Source organism: Dasypus novemcinctus, chromosome 3 (genome assembly GCF_030445035.2).
Source record: "Dasypus novemcinctus isolate mDasNov1 chromosome 3, mDasNov1.1.hap2, whole genome shotgun sequence".
Taxonomy (NCBI): Eukaryota; Metazoa; Chordata; class Mammalia; order Cingulata; family Dasypodidae; genus Dasypus; species Dasypus novemcinctus.
The window spans coordinates 123146115-123170241 of NC_080675.1; the positions used below are offsets into that span (position 1 = coordinate 123146115).

A 24127-nucleotide genomic window follows, 5' to 3' on the forward strand; every position below is an offset into this window, starting at 1 on the left:
CCACAAGAATGGCCATTATTTAAAAAATGAAAACTTTAACAAGTGTTGCTTAAGATGTCGAGAAATTGGAACACTTCTGCATTGCTGGTGGGAATGTGAAGTGGTACAACCACTGTGAAAAACAATTTGGTAGTTCCCCAAGCAGATAAACAGAATTACCATATAACTCAGCAATTGTACTCTTAGGTATATACCCCAAAGAAAATAGGACCTTGAACAGATCCTTGTAAATCAATGTTCATAGTAGATTATACACAATGGTCAAAGGGTAAAAATAACCTAAGTATCCATCAACAGAAGAATGGATAAACAAAGTATGGAAAACTATTCAGCCATAAGAAGGAATTAAGTTCTGATCCATGGTACAACATGGATGAACCTTGAAAATATTACGCTAAATGAATAAAAATATTATACCATTCCTTTTATGTTAAATGTCTAGAATAAGCAAATTCATAGAGACAGAAAGTAGATTAGAGTTTATCAAGTTATTGGGAGTTACTGCTTAATGGGTACAGGGTGTGTAGCAGTTTGATATAATTGATGAATTCCAAAAAGAAATATTGGATTATGCTTGGAATCTGATCTGTCCCTGGGCGTGATTGAGCTATGTTAGGGTGTTGAGTCCCCACCCTTTGGTGGGTGGGGATTCACAGATAAAAGGCATGGCGAGGAGTAGAGTTGAGGGTTTCTGATGTTGGAGTTTTGATGTTGGAATTTGATGCTGAAGACTTAAACTGGAGCCAGCATGCAGAGGAAAGAGAAGCCAGCTCCAGGAAGGAAGGAACCTTGAACCCAGAGAAAAGCAAGCCACAGGAATGTAGGAACCCAGGAAGCCTGAACCCTCACAGATGTCAGCAGCCATCTTGCTCCAAATAGACTTTGGTGAGGGAAGCAACTTATGCTTTATGGCCTGGTATCTGTAAGCTCCTACCCCAAATAAATACCCTTTATAAAAACTAACCAATTTCTGGTATTTTACATCAGCACCCCTTTGGCTGACTAATACAGGGTATCTAGGGTAATGAAAAAGTTTTGGTAATGGGTGGTGGTGATGATACTACTATATTGTAAATGTAATTGATGCCACTGAATTGTACACTTGAAATGGATAAAGTGGCTAACTTTATAGTAAATATATATATATATATATATATATATATCCATATAACTACAATTTCAAAAAGTTCTTTCCCTTACACATACATATGTATACATGTTGATAGACTCTTCAAATAAGATCTGATCCTGATATTTTCTTGATGACAAGATTTTTAACTCTAGAACTGATTCAATTTTTAAAATGGTTTTAGAACTCTTCAGGCTTTCTATGTCCTCAATTATTAGTTTAGGCAAGTTGCTTATGCCTCTAGCTTCCAAGTACCTCTTTTTGGTGTATAAGACTGTCACTTTTTTTAGATTATAAATCTAAATTGTAGATATTTGTAGTAGGAGAACTCCCAGGTTGCCAGAACCTCCAAATTTACCAGATATCATATAGTTTTTCAAAGTGGTTGTACCACTTTATGCTGCAAACAACCTTGTTTTAAGAGTGTGACAACCTCACCAATACCAATTTTGTTACAGTCTTTAATGTTTGCTAATTTCATATCTATGAAATTATAGTTTTAAGTTGAATTTCTTTTGCTTGCTGCTAAGGTTGAGCATATTTTCATATTTTTTTTCCATTTGAGCTTTCTCTTATATAAATTGCCTGTTTGATTCTTTTTTTTTTTTTTTTAAAGGAGTGAAGAGTTATTAAGAAACAATAAAAGAGGTAAGTACAAAATCCGAGACATGGAGTGCGGGCATGCTACAGGATGAATGTCACTGCCTGTTTGTATCTTTTGACCATTTTTCCAGTGGGTTGTTTTGTCTTCTTTTAATAATTTGTAGCAATTTTAATATATTCTAGATAGTAATATTTTCAGTTATATTCATCGCAAATATCTTCTGAAATGTTGTGACTTGTCTATTCAAACTTTTTTTGAATATGGGACCTCATATGTGGGAAGCCAGCACTCAACCACTGAGCCACATTGGCTCCCCTGAGTTGGCTCTTTTGTCTGTCTGCTTGTCTGTTTTTTTTGTTTTTGTTTTTTTTTGGAGTCATCAGGGATCGAACCAGGGATTTCCCATGTGGCAAGCAGGTGCTCAACTTCTTGAGCCACATTCAAACTTTTTAAGGTGTCTTTTGATGCACAGATGCTTTCAATATTGGTATAGTAGAATTCATTGGTCTTTTTGTCTGTATGGTTTGATTTTTGTTAATATTTTAGTTTCTTTGGCTGCTGAAAGCAGATACCATGAAATGGGTTGGCTTTAAACAGAGGGAATTTATTAGATTACAGTTTTGAGGCTGAGAAAATATCCAAATCAAGGCATCATCAAGGCAGTGCTTTCTTCCCAAAGAGCAGCTACCAGCGATCCTTGGCTTCCCTGCCACATGGCAAGACACATGGCAGCGTCTGCTGGCTTCTCCCTTCCCTTCCAGGTTTCATTACTTTCAGCTCCTGGTTTCTGTGGCTTGCTTTCTCTCTCTCTCTATTCATTGTTTATAAAGAACTCCAATTCATGTTTCCCTGGGGCACATATGCTTTAAACTACCATACTCTACCTTCTGTACCCCGAAAAGACATGTTCTTTCAATATGCAAAATACATTCATTCCATCACAATATCCCAAAATCCTTAAGTCATTTCAGTAACAATACTAAATACAAAGTCTCATCAAAACTGGTTATAGGTATGGTCTGTCCTGGGCTACTATTCACCTCCATCTGTCGCCCTTTCAACCTAGAGAACAAGTTATCTACTCCTGATATACAATGAAAAGACAGTCGTAGTGTAAATATTCCTGTTCCTGTAGAGCAGGGGTTCTTAACGAGGAGCCTGTGAGCTTGAATTGAAATTCAATAAAAGAGTATTTTTGTAGGGACTTGTTGCTGTGGGTGTGATGTGTTTATTAACTAATACATGGTATAGTGTGGACTTAGTAAGGGATCCATGGTTATCACCTGACTGGCAAAGGGGTCTGTGGGACAAAAAAGGTTAAGAACCCCAGCTATAGGGAGAAATTGGAAGGAAAACAGGAATCATGGGTCCCAAACAATTCCCAAACCCAGCAGGGCACACTTCATTAGATTTAAGGTCTGAAAATAATCTATGAAAAGATGTTTTGTCCTCCAGGCCCGATGAGGCTGCAGCCCTACCCTTTCCTAGTGCTTGTGCAGCAGTCATGCTCTCCCTGAAACTGGGGGTGATAGCCTCACCTTCTCCAGGCATTGGGGTGGTGGCCAGACTCTCCACAATCCCTCCATTGTCTGCTCTCTGTGCCCATTCACTGTGTGTTCTTCTGTATCTGCTTGCATTATCAGGCGGCACCGGGAATGTGTCCCTTTTCGTTGCATCATCTTGCTGCGTTAGCTCTCCATGTGTGCAGCCCCACTCCTGGGCAGGCTGTGCTTTTTTTCACCCAGGGCGGCCCAATGTGGGGCGCACTCCTTGTGTGTGGGGCTCCCCTACGTGGGGCACCCCTGCGTGGCACGGCACTCCTTGTGCACGGAAGCACCATGCGTGGGCCAGCTCACCACACGGGTCAGGAGGCCCTGAGTATCGAACTCCGGACCCTCCATATGGTAGGCGGACGCTCTATCAGTTGAGCCACGTCTGCTTCCCAAGGTTCTGCCTTTTATAAAAGAGTCCAGTAATAGCATGAAGACCCACCTCCAATGAGGTGGGTCATACCTTAACTGAAGTAATCGCATCAAAAGGTCCTACCTAATGATTCAGTCTATATCAAGGTGTATGAATATCTGATAAGTTTAACTTGCAGACAGATGCATCTTAAAGTATCTAGAATATTGTGCTTTCTTGAAGAATTACAAGAGAATGGATTAAACATATGAATATGTTTTTCTAGGGTATATACAGCTTCAAAACACCACAGGTTTCTTGTTTAAGAAATCCTTTGCTATTTTGAGATGATAAAGATACTGTTCTAAAAATGCTAATTTTTGCTTTCACAATTATTTTTTTAAATGATTTAATTCACTTTTGGTGTGTGGCATAAGGCCTGGATCTAACTTGATCTTTTTATATAGGTGCCAACCATATTTATTGACTATGTAAATCTCTGTCATGGACATGTGGGTCTGTTTCTGGGCTTTCTTCCTTGTTGTTTCGTTTTGTTATTACTAGGCTGAGTTTCAATTACACAGGATCAAGGTTCATAAGTACAAACATCACTATCAAGGGCCTGGCCCATTGGTCTGTCCTCCTTTGCTAGGCACTGCCCATGTACTCGAGAGATTCTTGCCGCTCTATTAGAGAATCTATCAGGCCTTCCCAGGATGGGAATTCAATATTCTTTTGGTTATTGTGTGGTCTCCACCCACTGAGAAATGCCCCATGACCACATAAAAACATTCATATTCCATAGAGGCATGCCCCAGGTATACCCGTCCCCACACAACCCCCACCACTCCCACCCACACCAGTGATCCTTCCCTGCCACAGTTGCAACCCTTCTGCAATCCAAAACTTCCTCCAAAACTGCCAAAAAGACAGTAAATAATATTTAAAAATTTAAAAAAAAATTTTTGCCTTGTACCTTTCATCACTGTGAGATCTATCTTTTATGTACATTGACAATTTCTTCTGTATGTTCCCCACATGTCTTTTTTTTTCCACTTTATTTTCAAAGAAGCTTTAGGTTACAGAAAAGTCACATAGAAAATATAGGGGATTCCCATATATCCCACCTCTCCCCATCTCATGTCTTCCCCTATTAATAACATCTTATATGAGTGTGGTATATTTGTTACAATTGATGAACAAATATTAAAGCATTGTTACTAACCATGGTAACTGGTATACATTATGGTTTACATTTTGCACTGTACACTTTTATACATTTTGTCAAAACCTATAAAAACAATTTTGACATTCTGGTTCAAGAAGGAAAAAATTCAGTCTGAGTAACAAATATGTCGTTATTACTTTTATGCTTTGAATTAGGGAGAAATAGATATAAAATTCACAAGAAAACTAGATATCTGCCAATAGGCAAGTACCTATGGAAAAGCAACTCACAAAGGATCCTAACTATAAAATATCACATAACTATTAATTCAAAGATTACAAACATAATCCAATATCTATTTTTGGAATTCCTAACAATGTCAAACTGCTACATTTGGTAATCTCTGACTTTTCAAAGTTATCTTCCTGGTTCCTTATTTAGGTCTGTCTTTCCCTTTTAATTCCACATCCCCAAAGTGTAGAAATTCTGAGGGAAAAACAGGTGCAATGGTAAAATTAGTTTGAGAAATACAGTATCAAGCAAAATCCAATAGTTTACTGCAGGACTTCCAGAGCCTTCGGTATTATAATGTACATTATGAATCTCCGAAAGGGAAATGTTGCTTGCAGTGTTCTCCCAATTAAGTGATTATGGAACCCTTTCCAATAAATATCTAATAATACCTCATATAACTCAGTTCTTTAATCTTCACATAAAAACTTCCATTCTTTCAGTAAATCTTTCCTTAGTGGAAAACACATTATATGCTGTCTCACTACTAGATTGCAAACTCCTTGAGGGCAGATTCTCATTTTCATTGTGGTGTCTCCATTACCCATCATTGCACGTGGCATGTAGGAGGATAGCAACAATATATATGAAATTGCATAGAATATGATTCAGTCTATATCAAGGTATATGAATATCTGATAAGTTTAACTTGCAGACAGATGCATCTTAAAGTATATAGAATATTGTGCTTTCTTGAAGAATTACTTGATCTTATTTATATATTGAGACTCTGGGTTCTACCACACTCTTGGGTCCTGGAAAAGGGCACACTGAATATAACTCAAGAGTTCATATGGGAAGCGGCTATGGCTTAACTGAAAGTGTCCGCCTATCATATAGGAGGTCCAGGGTTCCGTACCCAGGGCTTCCTTACCTGTGTGGTGAGCTGGCCCAGATGCAGTGCTGCTGTGCGCAAGGAGTGCTGTGCCACACAGGGGTGTCCCCCGTGTACCCACGTGGAAGGAGTGCACCCTGCAAGGAGAGCCACCCCGTGCAAAAAAAGTGCATCCTGCCCAGGAGTGGTGCCGCACACATGGAGAGCTGAGGCAGTAAGATGACACAACAAAAAAGCGACACAGTTCCCCGGTGCTGCAAGACAAGAATGCAAGCAGACACAGAAGAACACACAGCGAATGGACACAGAGAGCAGACAATGGGGGAGGGTGGAGGGGGGGAGGGAGGAGGGAAGGGGAGAGAAATAAAATAAAAATAAATATTTTTTAAAAAGTTCATACGTGGCAGACTCTTGCTAAACAATCTAATTTAGCCTTCAGAAACTTTTCATTATACTTCAATTCAACTATTTTTGATTGAGTACATTTTTTTATTTGAGGCACTGAGCTGGCACTGCTGGAGCTTAAAATATGAGTAAGACCTAGTTATGCCTCCCAGAACGGTACACCTGGTTGAGGGGATAAGACAACTACATTAATGCCTCAAACACAACACAGTAAATTTTCTAAACCAGAGGTACAATGGCCCTCAGGGTTCAAAGGAGAAACCATAACTGGATAGGTGAGGAAGGCAGGTGGGGAAGAATCAGGAAAGGCCTCATGAAAGGTTATCATTTGAGATGAGACTTATAGAAGAGAGGCATTACAGATGGAGGATACAGCATATGCAAGGCCTGAAGGTAGGAACAAGAGGGCAAATTGAAGGGGTTCTATTTGGCAGAAGCATATGAAGTGTAAAGTAGGAGTAGTGGATGATGTGATATGGCCACAGCATAAAAAATAAAAATAGGAATAGCTCAAATGCCAGTGTAACTTTATATAAATGCTTCTTGTCCATAGGAAGCCACTGAGTTTTGTTTTGAATTTTTTAATGTGTGGGAGAGTGATGCCAGGACCACTCCTCTCCCATCCTTAGTCTCAGCTCTAGTTGCTTTGCCTCTGCCCAGCACAGCAGCATATCAAAACTTGAGCCAATTATTCAAACTTCCACTCTCCTGACTTGCCTATTGCGGTCTCTCTTCTTAGAGAGCTGTCCAAAGTATGAGCAGAAATCGGGTCATTAGGTTCTAGTAAATGCTTACTTACTATGTAGAATACTAATTAGCGTCAAGACTGTCTGAAGCCAGAATGTCCCGAAGAGTTCAGATGAAGGGAAAAGATAACAGGTCATTGGGAGGCTTAATGGTAATACATTAGGATGTTGTGGTTGCAGAGCGTCAAAAAAGAAACTTAAAAAAAAAAAAAAAAAAAAGATGGGTGCAGAAAGTAAATTCAAAGTATTGAGCCAGGTAAGTGGACTGTAGTCAGGCTTCACAGCAGCCCAGAGCTAAAATTCTCACCATTGCTTAAAAAAGAATAAACCCCCCAGGTGGAGGGTTAGTTTGAGGCCACCCACCAGGCCTTACCATTATCACCCCTGGTGTAATGTTGAAAGGACTCGACCCTCCGGGTTGAGATGGGCCGGGAGGTGACGGGTGTTTGATGATAATATTTTCTGTGACGTGGACTTTGAGGTCATCAGGGTAACTGATGGGGGTTGGGGGGGGAGAGTACCCTGGCGTTGGGAGAGCCCGAAGGCCTGAGCAAGCAGGCGCCTGCTGGAGAATCGACAAAGGAGGCCGGGTAAGCCTGCTTTTCAGCCGCGGTTGGGGCAGGGCTGAGTGGCCAAGGCGCAGGCCCTGGCTGCGGGGCGCACGTTTCCCGGGGCGCTCCCGCCGGCTAGGCCCCCTCGGCGGCCTCCCGCATCAGCACGCCCCTTTGGGTGGAGCAGGCGGTGGTCGGCCCACCAGCGACGGAAACTCGACCCCCTCTTCCCCCTGCAGGTGAGCCTCGCGGCCGGCGCCCGGGGAAGGCAGGACGCGGCGGAGGGCGGCGCCGGCCATGCGGGGCCCGCAGCGCCGCGGCTCAGCCTCCCGCCCGCCGCCCGCGTGGTCCCGCGGCCCGCAGCCCCTGTGAGGAGGAAGAGGCGGCGGCGGCGGCAGCGCAGGCGCCGCCCCCTCGGCGAGCTTTCCTCTCTGGCCGCCCCGCAGGACCCATGGCGGATTCCTCGCCCGCGCTGACCCTGCGCGACGGTGCGCCCCGCGCGCCCCGGCCCGCGGCCTTGGCGCCGTCGCCGCCGACGCGCTCGCGCTCGGGCTCCGAGTCCGAGGAGGCCGAGCTGTCCCTGAGCCTGGCCCGCACCAAGACCCGCTCGTACGGCAGCACGGCCAGCGTGCGGGCGCCGCTGAGCGCCGGCGTCATCGAGCGCCATGTGGAGCACCGGGTGCGCGCCGGCGACACGCTGCAGGGCATCGCGCTCAAGTACGGAGTCACGGTGAGCAGGCGGGGGGCGGCGGGGGGAAGGCGCGGCCCCGGGCGCCCCTCGGCACGCGGCGCTGGGCACTGCCGTGGTCCCCGAGCCTAGTCCTGCAGCCAGAGGGGCGGGCCGCCAGGACCCAGGCTCCCAACCCAGTCAGAGTTCTGCGGTGCCCTGCCCCAGACTCGGGCGAGATCTGTCTCGTGAGGAAGGCCGAAGAGGACCCAGGCTTTGGCACCCCCGGAGCCACAGTCACCCAGTTTTCAGTCTTGATCACACTACTCTATATTTACTCAAAGCCGAACTGAGGTGTGGACTTGAGCAGAGAATTTTCTTCTCTGTATAAACAAGTCCTGTTATGAGTGGGGAAGGGTACAGTTGTACCTTCTGGATGGTTCTGGTTCTCTTCATTGTGTTTCTTTATTTAGAAGTAAAATTACACCCCCGGCTCACTGGCAACTGTGAATGTGACACCTGTCGCTAAGCAGCAGCCAAGAACTGTGGTCTAGGTGAGCTGGAGGACTGTCTTTATTATAAATTTATAAGCCTGTGGGTCTTGGGCATATTACATTACACCTCTGGAAGAATACAGAAACCTTAGGGAATACATTGTTTCATTAAAATAACTTATAATTAACTTTGAGCTATTTGATGGTCTTTTTACTTGAATTCTGTATCATTGTTTTTATGTTCTTTCGTGAAGCAGCTTAGACAGCAGTGGGAAGATGATCTTATCTATATCTTTCTCTTAGACTGAAACTCTTTCTGGCCCCTCAGACTGAAAGGCAGAGACTGAATGATCTATTTTGCACATTTGAACAAATATATGTTTACCTCTCAGGTCCTTCTATCATTTAAACTTTTGAAATCAGGAATCTTGCTGTGAGATGTGTACTGACATTTTTGTGCCTTGGATAATCCCATTTGACCTTGAGAGCTCTCTAAATGTGAACATAAACCTACCATTCCCCATATGCATTAATGGGTCTTAATTTGGGTCAGAGCCAGAAGAATGCAGAATGGAGAAATATCAGTAGCCACCTTCTGTTGAATGCCTGCTGCATACATTTGTCCTGTTCAATCTTGATCTTATTTAATTTTGATTTTTACAGTAAGCCTAGACTATAGGAGTTAATCATTTTACAGATGAGAGAGATAAGGATATTTTGCAACTATGATTTTTCATTGAAATCCAACTTGAATCAGCACAGTGATAAAGCATTTGCTTTTATCTAGACATTACTTCTGACTTCCACCCTTATTTTTATCCTAATCTCGTTGAGAGCTCTTTCATCTTCCTGGTCCCTGAAGAAGGAAGGCCTCTTCTGTCTCATTTCTGTGCACCTAGGTGCCACTGCACCTAGGAATCCATGGCATCTGGAGGCGTGCTATTACCCTGGCCCTACCCACAGCAATCTCTTTAGTACCCACAGCCCTCTGTGGTCTCACTTGAGTTGCTCATAGCTCCTAAACATCTGCTTACTGCAGTTCTCCATCTTTGATCAAGTGCTTTCTTTCTTTTTCAAGATTTATTTTATTTATTTCTCTCCCCTTCCCCCTGCTGTCTACTCTCCGTGTCCATTTGCTGTGTTCTTCTGTGTCCACTTGCGTTCTTGTCATGTGGCACCGGGAAACTGTGTCACTTTTTTTTGTTGCATCATCTTGCTGCATCAGCTCCCCATGTGTGTGACGCCACTCCTGGGCAGGCTAAGCTTTGCACATGGGGCATCCCTATGTAGAGGACACCCCTGTGTGGCACAGCACTCCTTGCATGCAGCAGCACTGTGCATGGGCCAGCTCACCACATGGTTCAGGAGGCCCTGGGTATCGAACCCTGAACCTTCCATTTGGTAGATGGATGCTCTGTCAGTTGAACCACAACCACTTCCCTCAAGTGCTTTCTTTTTTTAAATTTTTTTATTTTTTATTTTTTTAAATTTATTTCTCTCCCCTCCCCACCCCCAGTTGTCTGCTCTCTGTGTCCATTCCTGTATGTTCTTCTGTGACCATTTCTATCCTTATCAGTGGCCCTGGGAATCTGTATTTCTTTTTGTTGTGTCATCTTGCTGTTTCAGCTCTCCATGTGTGCAGCACCATTCCTGGGCAGGCTGCACTTTCTTTCGCTCTGGGCGGCTCTCCTTACAGGGCACACTCCTTGCGTGTGGGGCTCCCCTACACGGGGGACATCCCTGCGTGGCACAGCACTCCTTGCACACATCAGCACTGCACACGGGCCAGCTCCACACGGGTCATGGAGGCCCGGGGTTTGAACCACAGACCTCCCATGTGGTAGGCGGATGCCCTATCCATTGGGCCAAGTCCGCTTCCTCAAGTGCTTTCTAAACCCTGTTTTCTCAATATAGGTCATATTACTCATATCTTCTTATTACCTTTTTCCCTCTAAAGTTAAGATATAAGTCAGGTTTTTCATGACTTTTTTTATAAAGACTTGATTTTAAGACAAGTAAAAATATAATGGGTTGTGAACTCTATAGTCACATATAGTCTGTAGTAGGGTTTCTTAACCTCAGCACTAGTGACATTGTGGACTAGATAATCATTCCTTGTGGGGGACGGTCCTGTGCTTTGTAGTATGTTGAGCAACATCTCTGGCCTCTTCCCAGTAGATGCCAGTAGCATCCCTACCCCCAAGATGTGTTGATCAAAGTGTCCCCAGACAATGTCAGATGTCTCCTGGGGGGGAATTCACCCCTGGTTTATTATAAATATATACTTGATGCTTTGAACTATAGCTGATGAATTTTTTAGAGACTTCTCCAGTAAAGTGACAATACTTAGCACAACAGCAAAGTCATATTTTTGCAAGTGAATTTAGTCATTGTAAATTGAGGTTTTAGTTGGGAGCCAAAAAGGTAGAAAAGTTTGAACAGAAAGAAGTTGAGTGAGTCTGTTTTCTAGTATTGACTGCAGAGATGAACATATTTACATTTTTGTTGAAAGGAGTAGGTGGTGAGATGTCAGGGGCTTAGAGAAATGCAGAGGTCCCAGGGTGGGAGCATACATGACACATTTCAGAGACAGTGTGGCTGGAGCTTAGTCAGCAAGGAGGTGTAGTTGGACCAGATCATGTAGGGCCTTGAAGGTCATTGTAAGGATATTGGCTTTTTCTGAGTGAGCTGAGAAGCTGGCTTAGAGGGATTTGAACAGTCAAAAGATGTGGTCTGACTTATGCATTGAAAGGATCACTCTGACTGAGTTTTGAGAATAGATTGTAGGAGGGTAAGCACCAAGGCAGGGAGACCAGATAGGATGGAGGCTTTACCAAAGCAGTAGAGAAGGAGGTGTTGAGAGGTTAGGTTTTTGATGATTTGCTGATAAGCTATACATTTTCTGCTTGTTTTCTGTTAAGTTTGAGTATCTCTAACCTAGAGATGGACAGGGGATCCTGGAAGGTCCTCTACAGGAAGGATAAATGTGGAGGGTGAAGAACCTGGCCAGGTGTGACACTTGATGGACCTGGTGGACCCAGTTTTCTGCCAGTAACTTTTAAAAATACTTTCTGACCCTTTCCCTCCGTTCTTTTTCTGGTATGTGAAAATACATTGTCATTAGTAACTGGCATTCCTTGTTACTGTTATTTTAACCTCTCCACCCTGGTTTCTTTGAGGTCCTGTGCTAGATTCTGGAGCTATGAGATAATATTCGCATGTTGTCCTCTTTTTATTCATGGTGAGTTTACTAGCCTGGAAACTATTTGAGAAGCAAACGCACATCTTTGCTTCTTCCTTGCCTCGCCTGGAGCTTGGTACGCAGTGGTTCTTCCACAGGAAAGGCTGGCCTGTATGAAATCTCTAGGCCCTGGAGGCAAGCAGGCCCTGAAGATGGGGCCCCAGGTGGGGACAGAATGAAATGGTGCATCCTGCTTACGACTTGAACAGCAAAATGTGGTTTGAGGCCAGCTTTCAAACCTACAAAAAATAACTGCCCTTGCTGGTTGTCGGTGTTTGTTTCCTTCCTTTCCACCAGCAACGAATTAAATACAGGTTTACATTTGGGCATCTCTATTGGAGTAAGAGGCATTTGAGAAAACTGATCCTGGGAAACAAACTCTTTGGGCTGGGTTGAGAATCTATTAAAAACAGTTCAAATCTCAGATGTAAACTTGCCTGGGCAGGAATTTCCCTAGTTTGTATTCTCCGTTGAGACGTTAAGGCCCTGCCCTAGCCCAGTGTTCTAGATTTAGCCGTTGCTTTTCCCTTGATCCTGGCTCCTCCCAGTTGGGTTCAAGCCTCTGAAGGAAACTGGCCCGCTCTAGGCAGCCACTGGGAGCTTTTTTGTTTGGAAACCCTGGAAAAACATCCAGAGAAAGGTACTGAAACCGAAAGTGAGGAGACCGCAAGGGGAACCTATTATTTGCATAAACTTTTTTGTCTCTTTGCTAACCCCAGACAACTCATCTGTGCTCTCCCCTCTCCAGAGGCCACATAGTCCCATGCCTTAGTAATTTCCTGTCTAATTTTATTCCCTGGGTCTTCTCTTCCTCCTCCAATTAACTGCTAAACCAAGTCCTTTCTTAAATTAACATTTCCCCTGACAAAAGTAACCCTGCTGAGAAAAGGCGAGTTGATTGTCATTTTAGGGGGGTTGTGAGTTAGAAATTTGTGTATGTAAATCTTTAATGTTTCTAACTTTAGCCCTGCTTCTGGTGGAAATTGTTGACCCCTGCTGTTCAAAGGAAAGAGAACTGTAAATAGGACCGCCTCTAGTGAAAGATGTTAACGTACCTTTAGTAATTTAGGTTTTTAACAGTTTCTCCTGCATTCTTTTTTTTTTTTTTTTAAGTCTTGAGGTATAATTTATATCCCACAATAATTCACCCATGTATACAATTCAGTGACTTTTGGTAAATTTACAGAGCTGTGCAACCATCTCCACAGTCCAATTTGAGAACATTTCTGTCACCCTAAAAAGATCCCTTGTGCCCATTGCAGTAACTCCCTGTTCCTCTCTCCAGCATTAGGCAGCCACGAATCCTCTTTCTAATCTATAGATTTGCCTTTTGGGACATTTCATATAGGTGGAAGCTCTTGTATTCTTCCTAGGCATAGTGTGGTAAAAAAAAAAATCCTTTCCCATTAGCACATTGATTGCCACTAACACCTAGAATTTAATAGGAAACAGCTCTGAGAGTTAATCCAGCACTTACCAGAACATCTTAGAAGAAACACTTTAATATTTAAGTCTGTTTCTTTTGTGTAGAGTGATGATAATTATAACCAAATGAAAGTCATATATGCATATGAAAATGTTCTGAAATGTTTTTGGAGAGTCTGGTCTTTTTTTAAGGAATGGAGAGCAAGGTAAGGAAGTTTTGAATATTGTAGTCACAGGCTTAAGTTTTCCTTTTTTTCCTTAAGATTTATTTTATGTATTTCTCTGCCCCGCCCCTCTGTTGTGTCCATTTGCTGTATGTTCTTCTGCGTCTGCTTGCTTTATCAGGCAGCACTGGGAAACTGCGTCTCTTTTTTTGTAGCGTCATCTTGCTGCATCAGCTCTCCGTGTGTGTGGCGCCACTCCTGGGTGGGCTGCACTTTTTTCACGCATGGTGGCTCTCCTTGCTGGGTGCACTCCGTGTGCGTGGGGCTCCCTTACACAGGGGATACCCCTGCATGGCATGGCACTCCTTGTGCACAGCAGCACTGCACGTGGGCCAGCACACCACATGGGTCAAGGAGGCCCTGGGGATCGAACCCTTAAGTTTTTCTTGGTACTTGTTCTATCTCATTTCACCAGGGTGAACTTTGTGGCCACCCTGTTAGCTTTTCCTTCACTTATTCTGTAATCTGTTTTTTTGAGACCAGATAATAAATTTATATTTCATTGAGTCATACTCTTCAATCATGATTAGGAAAGACTTTTGAATTGAAAGCATTTGATTGCTATACTTCCCCCCCAACCCCTATCCACTTCCCAAGACACAGAAGGAGTTTTAAATCACTTTGAAAAGGTCACACTTTCTATTCTAAACATTAATTGGGTGTTAGAAAATGTTGAGGACTGATGGGAAAGGTGTAGCATTTTCCAGCTCCTCCCTGAGACGGCTCATGATTTTTTAAATGCAAGATTAAATTTCCAAAACATTAGACCTGTCTATGTTCAGATAGAAGAATAAAATATTTCAGAGCAAAATAAGAAAAAAATTCTTTTTACTGTTCTGGATTATCCACCACCTCTTGCTTCCTGTTTCTACATACACCTCTTTCCTGCCAATCCATTTTTTTTCACAGAGTTGCCAGAGTCATCTTTAACTGTTATCAGATCACTCCCTTCCTTGATCCTACAATGGCTTCTCATCACATTTCAAATAAAATCCAAATTCCTTATCTTGGCATCCAAGGCCCTGCTTCATCTGGAGCTTGCTCATCACGCCCTGCACTTAAGCCATGTGCCTTTTCTTGCTTTAGGCGTTTATAGATGTTCTTTCTGACTGGAACGACTTTTTTCTGGCTCTTTTTTTCTGGCTCTTTGCGTGGCTGGTTTCATTCCTCACTTTACTACAGCTATCAGAATTTGAAACCTTCACAGTTGTTCCAAACCATTGCTTGTCAGGAGCAAGGTAAGTTCAAAATCAGTACCTTTTGAAAAAAGCCTTAAAACTCATACCTCAGGGCAGTGAAGCATATCATTATTCATCTGGGTTTGCTTATATGAAATTTTCTTTATATATTCTTATTTTGTGGGAAAAACATTTTTTACTGAAAGAAAAATTCTCACTTCCCTTCTTTCTCACTTGCTGAATACATGTCAGGATTCACCCTTACCTTTGCTTTCTCACTTATGACCAAATTTAATAATAGTTGCTAACATTCTTGAGGGTATCCTCTGTGCCAAGAGTTGTTCAAAATGCTTCCATGAATTAATTCATTTAATCCTCACAACCATAACGTGAGGAAGGTACTATTATTTTCCTTACTTTACAGTTAAGAAAGTAGATAGTGAATGGTTAGAAAGTGGCATAGCCAGAATCTGAACCCAGAAAGTTCAATGGCTCCAGAGCTCGTGCTTATATTAAATCTTACACTATACTAAATTTATATACCTGTTTGTACCTTCGGACTCAAATCTGCCCTTCTCCTTAGATTGGTTCTCACCTGGACAATAATTGTGCCTGGTTGTCCTATGTCTTTGATGCTGGCATCCCTTGTGTCATCTTAGATACCGTAAGACCCTCAGGGGTTAACATACACCTTAAATGCTTGCTTGTGATACTGAGATAATAAGACACTGTCCTTGACTTCCAGAAGCTCATAGACTAGTTACAGAGGCAATTGTATCAATGAATCCGTAGTAGACCACTAAAGAGCCAGGGGGAGTCGTGCCCTTCACTCCCTATGGACCCTTCCTGCACCCCAGCCTTGACTCAGTCCTCTTCTTTTATGCTCTGTGTCACGGCTCGTTGATTGGCTTTGATGACCTGCCTTGCTCTGTTGTGTCAGAATTATCAATTGGATCCCAGCAGAATACAGATACACGCTCAGCTTAATAAGGTACATTTACCCAAGTGTGAGCAGCATTCAGGGGACCAAGGGATGGTGAAGCAGCTGTTTCCCCTAGGCCTGAAGGGGTACGGCTGGAGTCTTGGAGGAGGGGCTGCTTGATAGAACTGGCCATAGAGGAATGCAGCCACCACAGTCTTCTGTTGATTTCTCTTGGAATATCAGCTGGAATTCAGAGGACAAGGGGACTTGGATAACATACTTCTTAAAAGGTCAGCCTCTCCTGAGTTTCCTCACAGGCTCAAGAAGAGTCACTTGAAAGTATATACCCAAAGTAATTAAAAGCAGGAACTCGAACAAGTATTTGCACACTGATGTTCATAGTGGCCTTATGCACAATTGCTGAAAGATGGAAGCAACCCGAGTGTCCATCAACCGATGAATGGAGAAACAAAATGTGGTGTATGCATGCAAAGGGATATTATTCAGGCATAAATAGGAGTGGAGTTCTGACATGTGCTACAACATGGATGAACTTTGAAGACATCATGTTGAATGAAAAAAGCCAGGTACAGAAGAACAAATATTGTATGATCTCACTGATATGAATTAATTAGAATAAGTAAATTCATAAGAGTCAGAAACTAGATTATAGGTTACCAGGGACCAGGATGGGGGGTAGGAAATGGGGAGTTAATTCTTAATTGGTACAGAGTTTCTGTTTGGGATAATGGAAAAGTTTTGGTAATGTACAAATGTGATGGTAGTGCTACACTGCAAATGTATTTAACACCATTGAATTACATACATCTGAATGTTTAATAAAAGGGGAAACTTTAGGTGGTATATATGTTACTAGAATAAAAACTACAGTATGGTATGTGAATATATCTCAAAACTGCTTAATAAATAAATAAATAAATAAATGTGCAGGAATAGACAAGTAGCTATGTACAGCAGGGAAGCATAGAGAGATTGAGAGGTGAAGAATTTTCTTGTTTTTTGATTATTATTATAATTCAAATAATGAAAATGCTCTAATAATTGAAGTGAGGAATGTACAACTATACCATTGATTGTACACTTTGGATGAATTGTATGCTTTATCAATATGTATCAATAAAATTGACTTGTTTGAAAAAAACAAACAGGACTGTATAACACAGTGAACCCTAATGTAAATTATGGAGTATAGTTAATAGTACAATTATAATAATATTGTTTCATCATTTGTGACAAACGTACTGCACATGCAAAATGTTAAAAATGCAGGCAGGTATATGGGAACTCTGTATTTTCTGTAAACCTGCAACTTATCTAATAAAAACAAGTTTGAAAAAAAAAAAAGTAGGGAATGGATTGGAGGGTGGGATGGGGGCAGAAGAAAAATAATCAGCCAGACAAACAACTTGCTACCCCTTTCTTGTCATTTCTCTGGGTTGTCTTCTGTGCCTGCATTTATCCCTCCTTCCTCGCATCCTAAGCACTTAGCATGTATAGGAACTTGGTCAGATCTAGAGAGACTATAGAGAAAACAGTTCTTGCCCTGAAGGAATTCACAGTCCACCCTTGTGGTCCCCAGCCCTGCCTCAGTGCTTCAGATCCTGCCCTTCCCCGCTGTTTCTGTCTTGCAATGCTGTCTTCATTATTCCCAGAGAGCAATTCCTATTAGCAAGGGGAGGCTCTTGCCAATAAGCATTTCAAAGGGCACGGTATCACTGGGGGCTCTTTCATTTACCAGTGACTGAAAACCCAACTCAAACTGGCCTAAGCAAAAAAAAACCCAAAAACTAAAACAAAAACAAAAAACAAACAAAAACCCCAAATTGGAGTTTTGGGCATTCTGGCTTCAGGCTTTGATCCAGAGGCCCAAATGTTCTCCTCCAAGGTGGCTTTGTTTTCAGGTCCCACGAGGAGGCTGGCTGCCATCAGCTCCAGGCCTATGTCTTTCCAGCAAAAACGGAACAAAACAAACAAAAACCCAGAGGCCCTTGTCTCTCAGACATGCATATCTGAGTAGTTCCGATAGGAAACTGTGATCTATCATGAAAGCCAGGGCGCTGTGATGCTCCAAAGAGCAGGGATGAGTCACATGCTCCCCCTGGAGCCAGGGCTCCTGTGCCCTTAAAGCTTGTGCTCTCACAGAAAGGAGGTGGGTCCTGGGTGGCAAAGACTAGGAGTCCTAAGGGCAGAGTGGAATATAGAATATGCTATGCATATCATTTATTTAATCCTCCCAAAGTTAAGCCTAAACTAGTGCTAGGCATACTTGATTTTTTCTAGATTATACTTTTGTCTCTAAAATATACCTGCCCATGTTCACGTTCTCTCATTCTTTCTTTCCTTCTCGCCCTTCCTCCTTTGACTTCTCTCCTTTAACTAGAAGCAAAATAGAGTTCATCTTTCCTATCTCTTTTATTTAACATAATATATTTTTAAAGGAAAACAAAGCTTTAAATGGGCTATATGTATGGATTCAGCTTATAATAAGAAAGCAGGAGGAACAGGGCCATTTATTTGACTTGTTTTTTCAGACCCTTTGAAGTAAAAATCTGATTTTTCCATTCAGAATCAATTTGGCATTGAAGACTCCCCATAATTCAGTCTCACTAGTCACTTTAATCCAGACATTATATGGACTTTAGAGACAGACGGAATTGAGGTCAGGAGTCCCAGCTCAGATATTTAAGAAGCTGTATGACCTTGGTCAAATCAATTAACCCTGTTACACTTTAGTTTCTTCATTGGAAAATTGAGAGTAGTAACTCTTCTACTGCCAGGCACTCTGCTAAATACTTCCTGTCTCTTTCATATATATATACACATACGCATGAACATACATACATATGTGTATATATATATGCATTTATGTATACAGACACACATAAACCCATTTTCTATGTGGATGTGTGTATAAAAGCTTAACAGTGACTCTACGAAGTATGGTGAGGAAGCAGACTCCGTGAAATTAAACAGCTCATGTTCATACAGTTGGTGCTGGTGAAGCTGAAATTTGAACCAGGTCTGTTTGATTCCAAAGTCCATGTGCTTAGCTTTTGCACCAATTGCTCTCAGTTATATACCTCACAAGGGTGGGCTGTGGTGAATGTTAGATGCTACAATGTATGCAAAGTGGCTAGCATGTTGTCTGGCACATAATGAATACGAAACAATTTTTAGTCCCCTGGCCTTTTTTTTTTTAAGTTTTATTTATTTATCCCTCCCGCCCCTCATTTTTGCACTTGCTGTCTGCTTTCTTGTCCATTCACTGTGTGTTCTTCTGTGTCTGCTTGTCTTCTCTTTAGGAGGCACCAGGAACCCATCCTGGGACCTTCTGGATGGAAGAGAGGTGCTCAATCTTTTGCGCCACCTCAGCTCCCTGGTCTGCTGCATCTCTTATTGTCTGTCCTCTGTGTCTCTCTTCATTGCATCATCTTGTTCAACCAGCTCTCTATGTGGGCCAACTCTCTGCTCGGGCCAGCTTGCCTTTACTAGTGGACCCCAGGAATCGAACCCTGGACCTCCCATATGTTAGATAGGAGCCCAACTGCTTGAGCCACATCCACTTCCCTCCCCTTGCTTTTTTTCTCCTTTTCTTATCCACTTATTTCGATTATATTTGACTCCAGAAGAACTCACTGATTTACCTAACATCTTTCTAAGTGCTGGGAATGCAGAGATGATAAAAGAATTCCCAGGCCGGTTGGTTGGAGAAGTTTGTAGGCACATTATAATACAGCATGACGAACCCAAGAATAGACATTTCTCCAGCAGGCTGGGAACCTACCTGGAGTCCTTGGGGCACTTACCAGCCTTGTGGATTAAGCATGCCACTTAACTCTCTTGAGTCTTCATTTGTAATATAATATCTAGATTAGAGGACTGTTGTGAAGGTTAAATGGAAATCCAGTCCCCCCTTTCCGGCTTCCCTTCCTCATCTCAATATGGGGGAAGGTTCCATAGACTATTACAGAGTTCAAGGTTATAGAATCCCGTATTAAACCCTAGCTTCTCTATCTGCCAGTTATACGAAGATTCCATGTTACATAATCTCTATGAGCTTTGTTTCTTTTATTTGTAAAGTGGAACTACAGATATCCCCTCCATAGGGTAGAAAGGACGGGATGGGACACTGTAATTAAAGTGCCTCCCCACTCCCTTTCCTTACCTGTCCCACTTCTACCCATTCTTCAAGGTCCATCTTAAGTCAAAAGAATTCTACCTCTATGGAGCCTTTCTTAATGACTGCAGCCCCAACACATCATCACTCTGGTTGTACTTACGTCTGTACGACCTCCTGTTTCCATTATATTCACCAAACACAATTTTAGGTATAAAGAACATACTCCATAAGTAAATTAGCAGCAATAGTAAGTTTTAGAAAACCAGATAAAAGAAATGTTTAATGAAGAATGGAATTTATTTTAAAAGTGCTACAATTTCTATCATTTTTAAACTTCAAGGATTTAAAGCTGCTGGTGTTTGTAAAAGCTTTCTTGTAGGGGAAATAATATAGTGGGGGGAAAACATTAGTTTTTCTTTTTTTTAAATTAGGAAACAATTTCCTGACATGTCTTGAAATAACTGAAGGATTCAGGGGAGGTGACCAAACCTGAATTAAGAATCTGGAATGCATTGTACACATTTTGCTCATGAATATTTTTAATTCTGTGTTGTATAATGAACCCTACTCCTGGATTTAGTTATATTTAACTTAGTGTTTCCTTTTTTTAAATTTTAGATGGAGCAAATAAAAAGGGCAAATAAACTGTTTACCAATGATTGTATATTTCTGAAGAAAACATTGAACATCCCAGTTATATCAGAGAAGCCTTTGTTGTTTAATGGACTTAACTCAATTGATTCTCCAGAAAAGGAAACTGTTGGTAGCGGTCTTTCTCTTGAAAAACAGCCGGTGGTGGCTGGAGAAGACCTACCTCCTCCCAGTCCTCAGGAATCCGATCTTCAGCCTTTTCAGCCTGAGGAAGTATCAGCTAGAGATTTCCTGCAGAGACTAGACTTGCGGATAAAGTTATCAACACAGGCAGCCAAGAAACTAAAGGAAGAGAGCAGGTAAAAACATAAACAAATTTAAAAGCCTGGTAAAAATGCCCTCGCCTACCCAAATTGTTCCCCTTTTCTCCCTCCCCTTCTATCTCCTCTCTTCCTTTCCCCTCCCTCCTTCCTTCTTTTAACTTTAAAAATTGTATTTTAATTCTAGAATGGTATTTTAAATATGTGAACTCTAAACAGAGCTACTGCATTCTGCTAAGCCTTTAACTGTCTTAATGTTTTTGTCTGTATTTGTTTTAAGTTTTCTTTTTTGCTTTAATAGCATAACTGGCCCCAGCTAGCAATTCTGGGTAACAACCAAGTAGCGACATCCAGCTGACACCTTCAGGGGAAGCAGTGCCCTAAGAATACTTGTAAAATACCAATCCTTATAAAATTTGTCAAAGACATTGTCCTTTATTTGTTACCTGGAATTTCCTACATAAAAGAAGAGCTCATGTGAACTTTTTGTGTGTGGGGTTTTCCTTTTATGTTTTGTTTTTTTTTGTACAAGGGCAAAGCTTCATCTCTCCTATTGATTTCCTTCTTTATGATTTCAAGAATGCACAATTTACTGTGTTTTTTTGCCTTGGCTACTAGGAAGCTCACAACTAAAAGTGATGCTCTGCCACAACTACTATAATAAATCCTGTGATTAATTTGTTTCCTTCTTCTTTCCTTAAAGTATTGATTTTTTTATTTCTATTTTATTCATCTTATTCTATATATGCCTGTCATTGTAGGCACCTCAAACCCTTTAGGAAAAAGATGGAATAAAAATAAAAACATATATAAATAAAATTAACTACTATAATATAATTAAGGTAAATAAAAGATTATGATTCTTTATTCTAATAACTGAAAACACCAGGAAAATGGAGACAATAAGGTATACTTTAATATCTGTTTATATTTGATACAACTTTAAGGAATGCATAGTATTTATAAGTTCATATACTCCTGCCCTTCTTTGGCAAGTGAATACCAGCTTGTATAATAAGTATATATATATTAGTTTTCTGAATACAGTTTTAAAACACTCATTTATGCTCTATTTCTTTTTTTCAGAGATGAAGACAGCCCCTATGCAACTTCCCTCTATCACAATTAGATGATTAAGAGGCATAATTCTAACTTGGAACAGGAAATGGTTGGATCATAAAAAAACCAAAAACTAAAGATTCAAAAGCATGTCTTTTGGATTCCCATAGCATCTATCTTAAAATCCACAATTAAGTAGATCTACCTACTGTAATTGCACTGAAATATTTCACTCTCTCTGGCTTTCTATAATTTTACGTCTTTTATTATGGCATGTTAGCAAATTTGTATTCTAAAACTTATGGCTTTTGCACAGGTGGTTGTAGTTTTTAGACTAGCTTTTGTAAATACTGGTTAAAATAAAGCATCAAAGACTATTTGCATATTCAAAATAAAAACAATGTTTATCTCTTGATAAAATCCTAGTTATGTGACAAGTATGGTTGCTGTTTAAATGATGCTGACTCTGCTGTGTTTGTAATAACTTATGCACTATATATTTCAATATGTATTACATATTCTGAGTTAACATAAAGCACCAAATTTTGTCAACTATTTTGTAAAAATAAACTACTAAAGTCTGGATGAGAAAATAAACTATGTTTTCATACTTGTCTTCAATTTTTTAAAAGATGGGAAAATATTATTGATGTTTAAGTTATATTTTTGGAATGGTAATAGCTTCTCCTTTAATGGTTTTTCTTATTATAAAAGCAGTTTTGAAAAAAGTTTCAATAATTTAAAATCAAATCAATTATAGTTATTAGTGACCTTTGCATTTTCATAATATTTGACCTGTTGTGTTTCAGATACAGTAGAAATATGGTGTACTATCAAAAGAGCACATAATGCCATGATCTGACAACACTGGTGAATTCTAATTTAGATTTCATTGACAAGTCACTTTATGTAACATGGTACTCATTTGAATTGAGTACTGAGTTTTTATTCTCATAATTTAATTGTCTTACCTTTGTTATATGTATGGTTTACTGCAGTAAACATAAAGCAATATATCATTTATAATTAAATATTTTTGGTCTCAGTTTCTGTTCAACTACCACGTTGAATAAATCTTTAGCCCCCCCCCCCCCCCCCCCCGTTGTCTCCTCTCTGTGTCCATTCACCATATGTTCTTCTGTGACCGCTTCTGGCCTTATCAGCAGCACCAGGAATCTGTTTGTTTTTGTTGCATCATCTTGCTGTGTCAGCTCTCCATGTGTGCGGCACCATTCCTGGGCAGGCTGTACTTTGTTTTGCACTGGGCGGCTCTCCTTACGGGGCACATTCCTTGCGCATGGGGCTCCCCTACACAGGGAACACCCCTGTGTGGCAGGGCACTCCGTGCGCGCATCAGCACTGCACATGGGCCAGCTCCATGCGGGTCAAGGAGGCCTGGGGTTTGAACCGCGGACCTCCCATGTGGTAGGCGGACGCCCTAACCACTGGGCCCAGTCCACTTCCCTAGGCTTTTTCCCTTTCTCAACATTCCCAAAGGAGTCTGCTTTCCGTGGTTGGAACTTTGGGGTTCTCCCTTTTTTCCCTGCTCTTTCCTCATTTTCCTTCTCCCCACCTAGCTCTCCCAGTTTTTCTGTCAGGCGGGAAATACGTGCCAGTAAGTGTTAATGCAGCAGAGCTTGCCGAGCCAGAGTTGCATATATTCAGCCCTTGAGGCTAAATGGTGCACAGAAGCCCTGCCTAGTTCCCTGGGGCTGCTGGGCTGCCTTAACAAAGTATCACAAATTGGGTGGCTTAAAACAACAGAAAGGTATTGCCTCACAGTTGTGGAGGCTACAAGTCCAAAACCAAGGTGTCAGTCAGCAGGGTTGGCTCCTCCTGGGTGCTCTGCGGGAGGTGCTGCTTCGTGCCTCCCTCCCAGCTTCTGGGGGCTGCCTTGGTATGTAAACACATCACTTTAATCTGTCTCCTTCGTCACAGGGCATTCTCTTCCCCCTGTGTATGTCTGTCTCTCTCTGTCCAAATTTCCCTTTTCTTGTAAGGACACTAGCCATGTTGGATCAGGGCTCACCCTAATTCAGTGTGTCCTCATCTTGATTACATTGGCAAGGACACTATTTCCAAATAGGTCACAGTCACAGGTTCTGGGTAGATATGAATTTGGGGGGACACTGTTCAACCCAGTACAGACCCTAAATAAATGTCTTATTTTTCAAAGTGCCACATAGATGTTTAGATATATTATAGAAAAGTGAATGGATAAACCACTTTCATCA

At 41.6% G+C, this 24127-nt stretch overlaps 1 protein-coding gene across 2 annotated transcripts; it reads left to right on the top strand.

Moving 5' to 3' along the window:
• The first annotated feature begins 1761 nt into the window (after positions 1-1761).
• LYSMD2 (LysM domain containing 2) lies at positions 1762-22924 on the top strand. 2 transcript variants are annotated; one of them, XM_071214195.1, is made up of 4 exons: positions 1762-1777; positions 7871-8361; positions 20542-20873; positions 21921-22924. In XM_071214195.1, exons 2-4 carry the CDS (start codon positions 8083-8085, stop codon positions 21961-21963), a joined length of 654 nt encoding a protein of 217 aa, XP_071070296.1. In that variant the 5' UTR covers positions 1762-1777; positions 7871-8082; the 3' UTR covers positions 21964-22924. The 2 variants fall into 2 exon arrangements, with proteins under 2 accessions (XP_071070296.1, XP_004462208.2); XM_004462151.4 differs by lacking the exon at positions 1762-1777 and adding an exon at positions 7577-7670.
• The last annotated feature ends 1203 nt before the right edge of the window (positions 22925-24127 follow it).

Excerpts from the sequence above, each read along its gene's own strand:
- LYSMD2 (XM_071214195.1), top strand. The coding sequence starts at position 8,083 with ATGGCGGATTCCTCGCCCGCGCTGACCCTGCGCGACGGTGCGCCCCGC. Across the intron at positions 8,362-20,541 it reads CGCTCAAGTACGGAGTCACG|ATGGAGCAAATAAAAAGGGC; the intron begins GTGAGCAGGCGG and ends TTTAAATTTTAG. Across the intron at positions 20,874-21,920 it reads AAACTAAAGGAAGAGAGCAG|AGATGAAGACAGCCCCTATG; the intron begins GTAAAAACATAA and ends TCTTTTTTTCAG.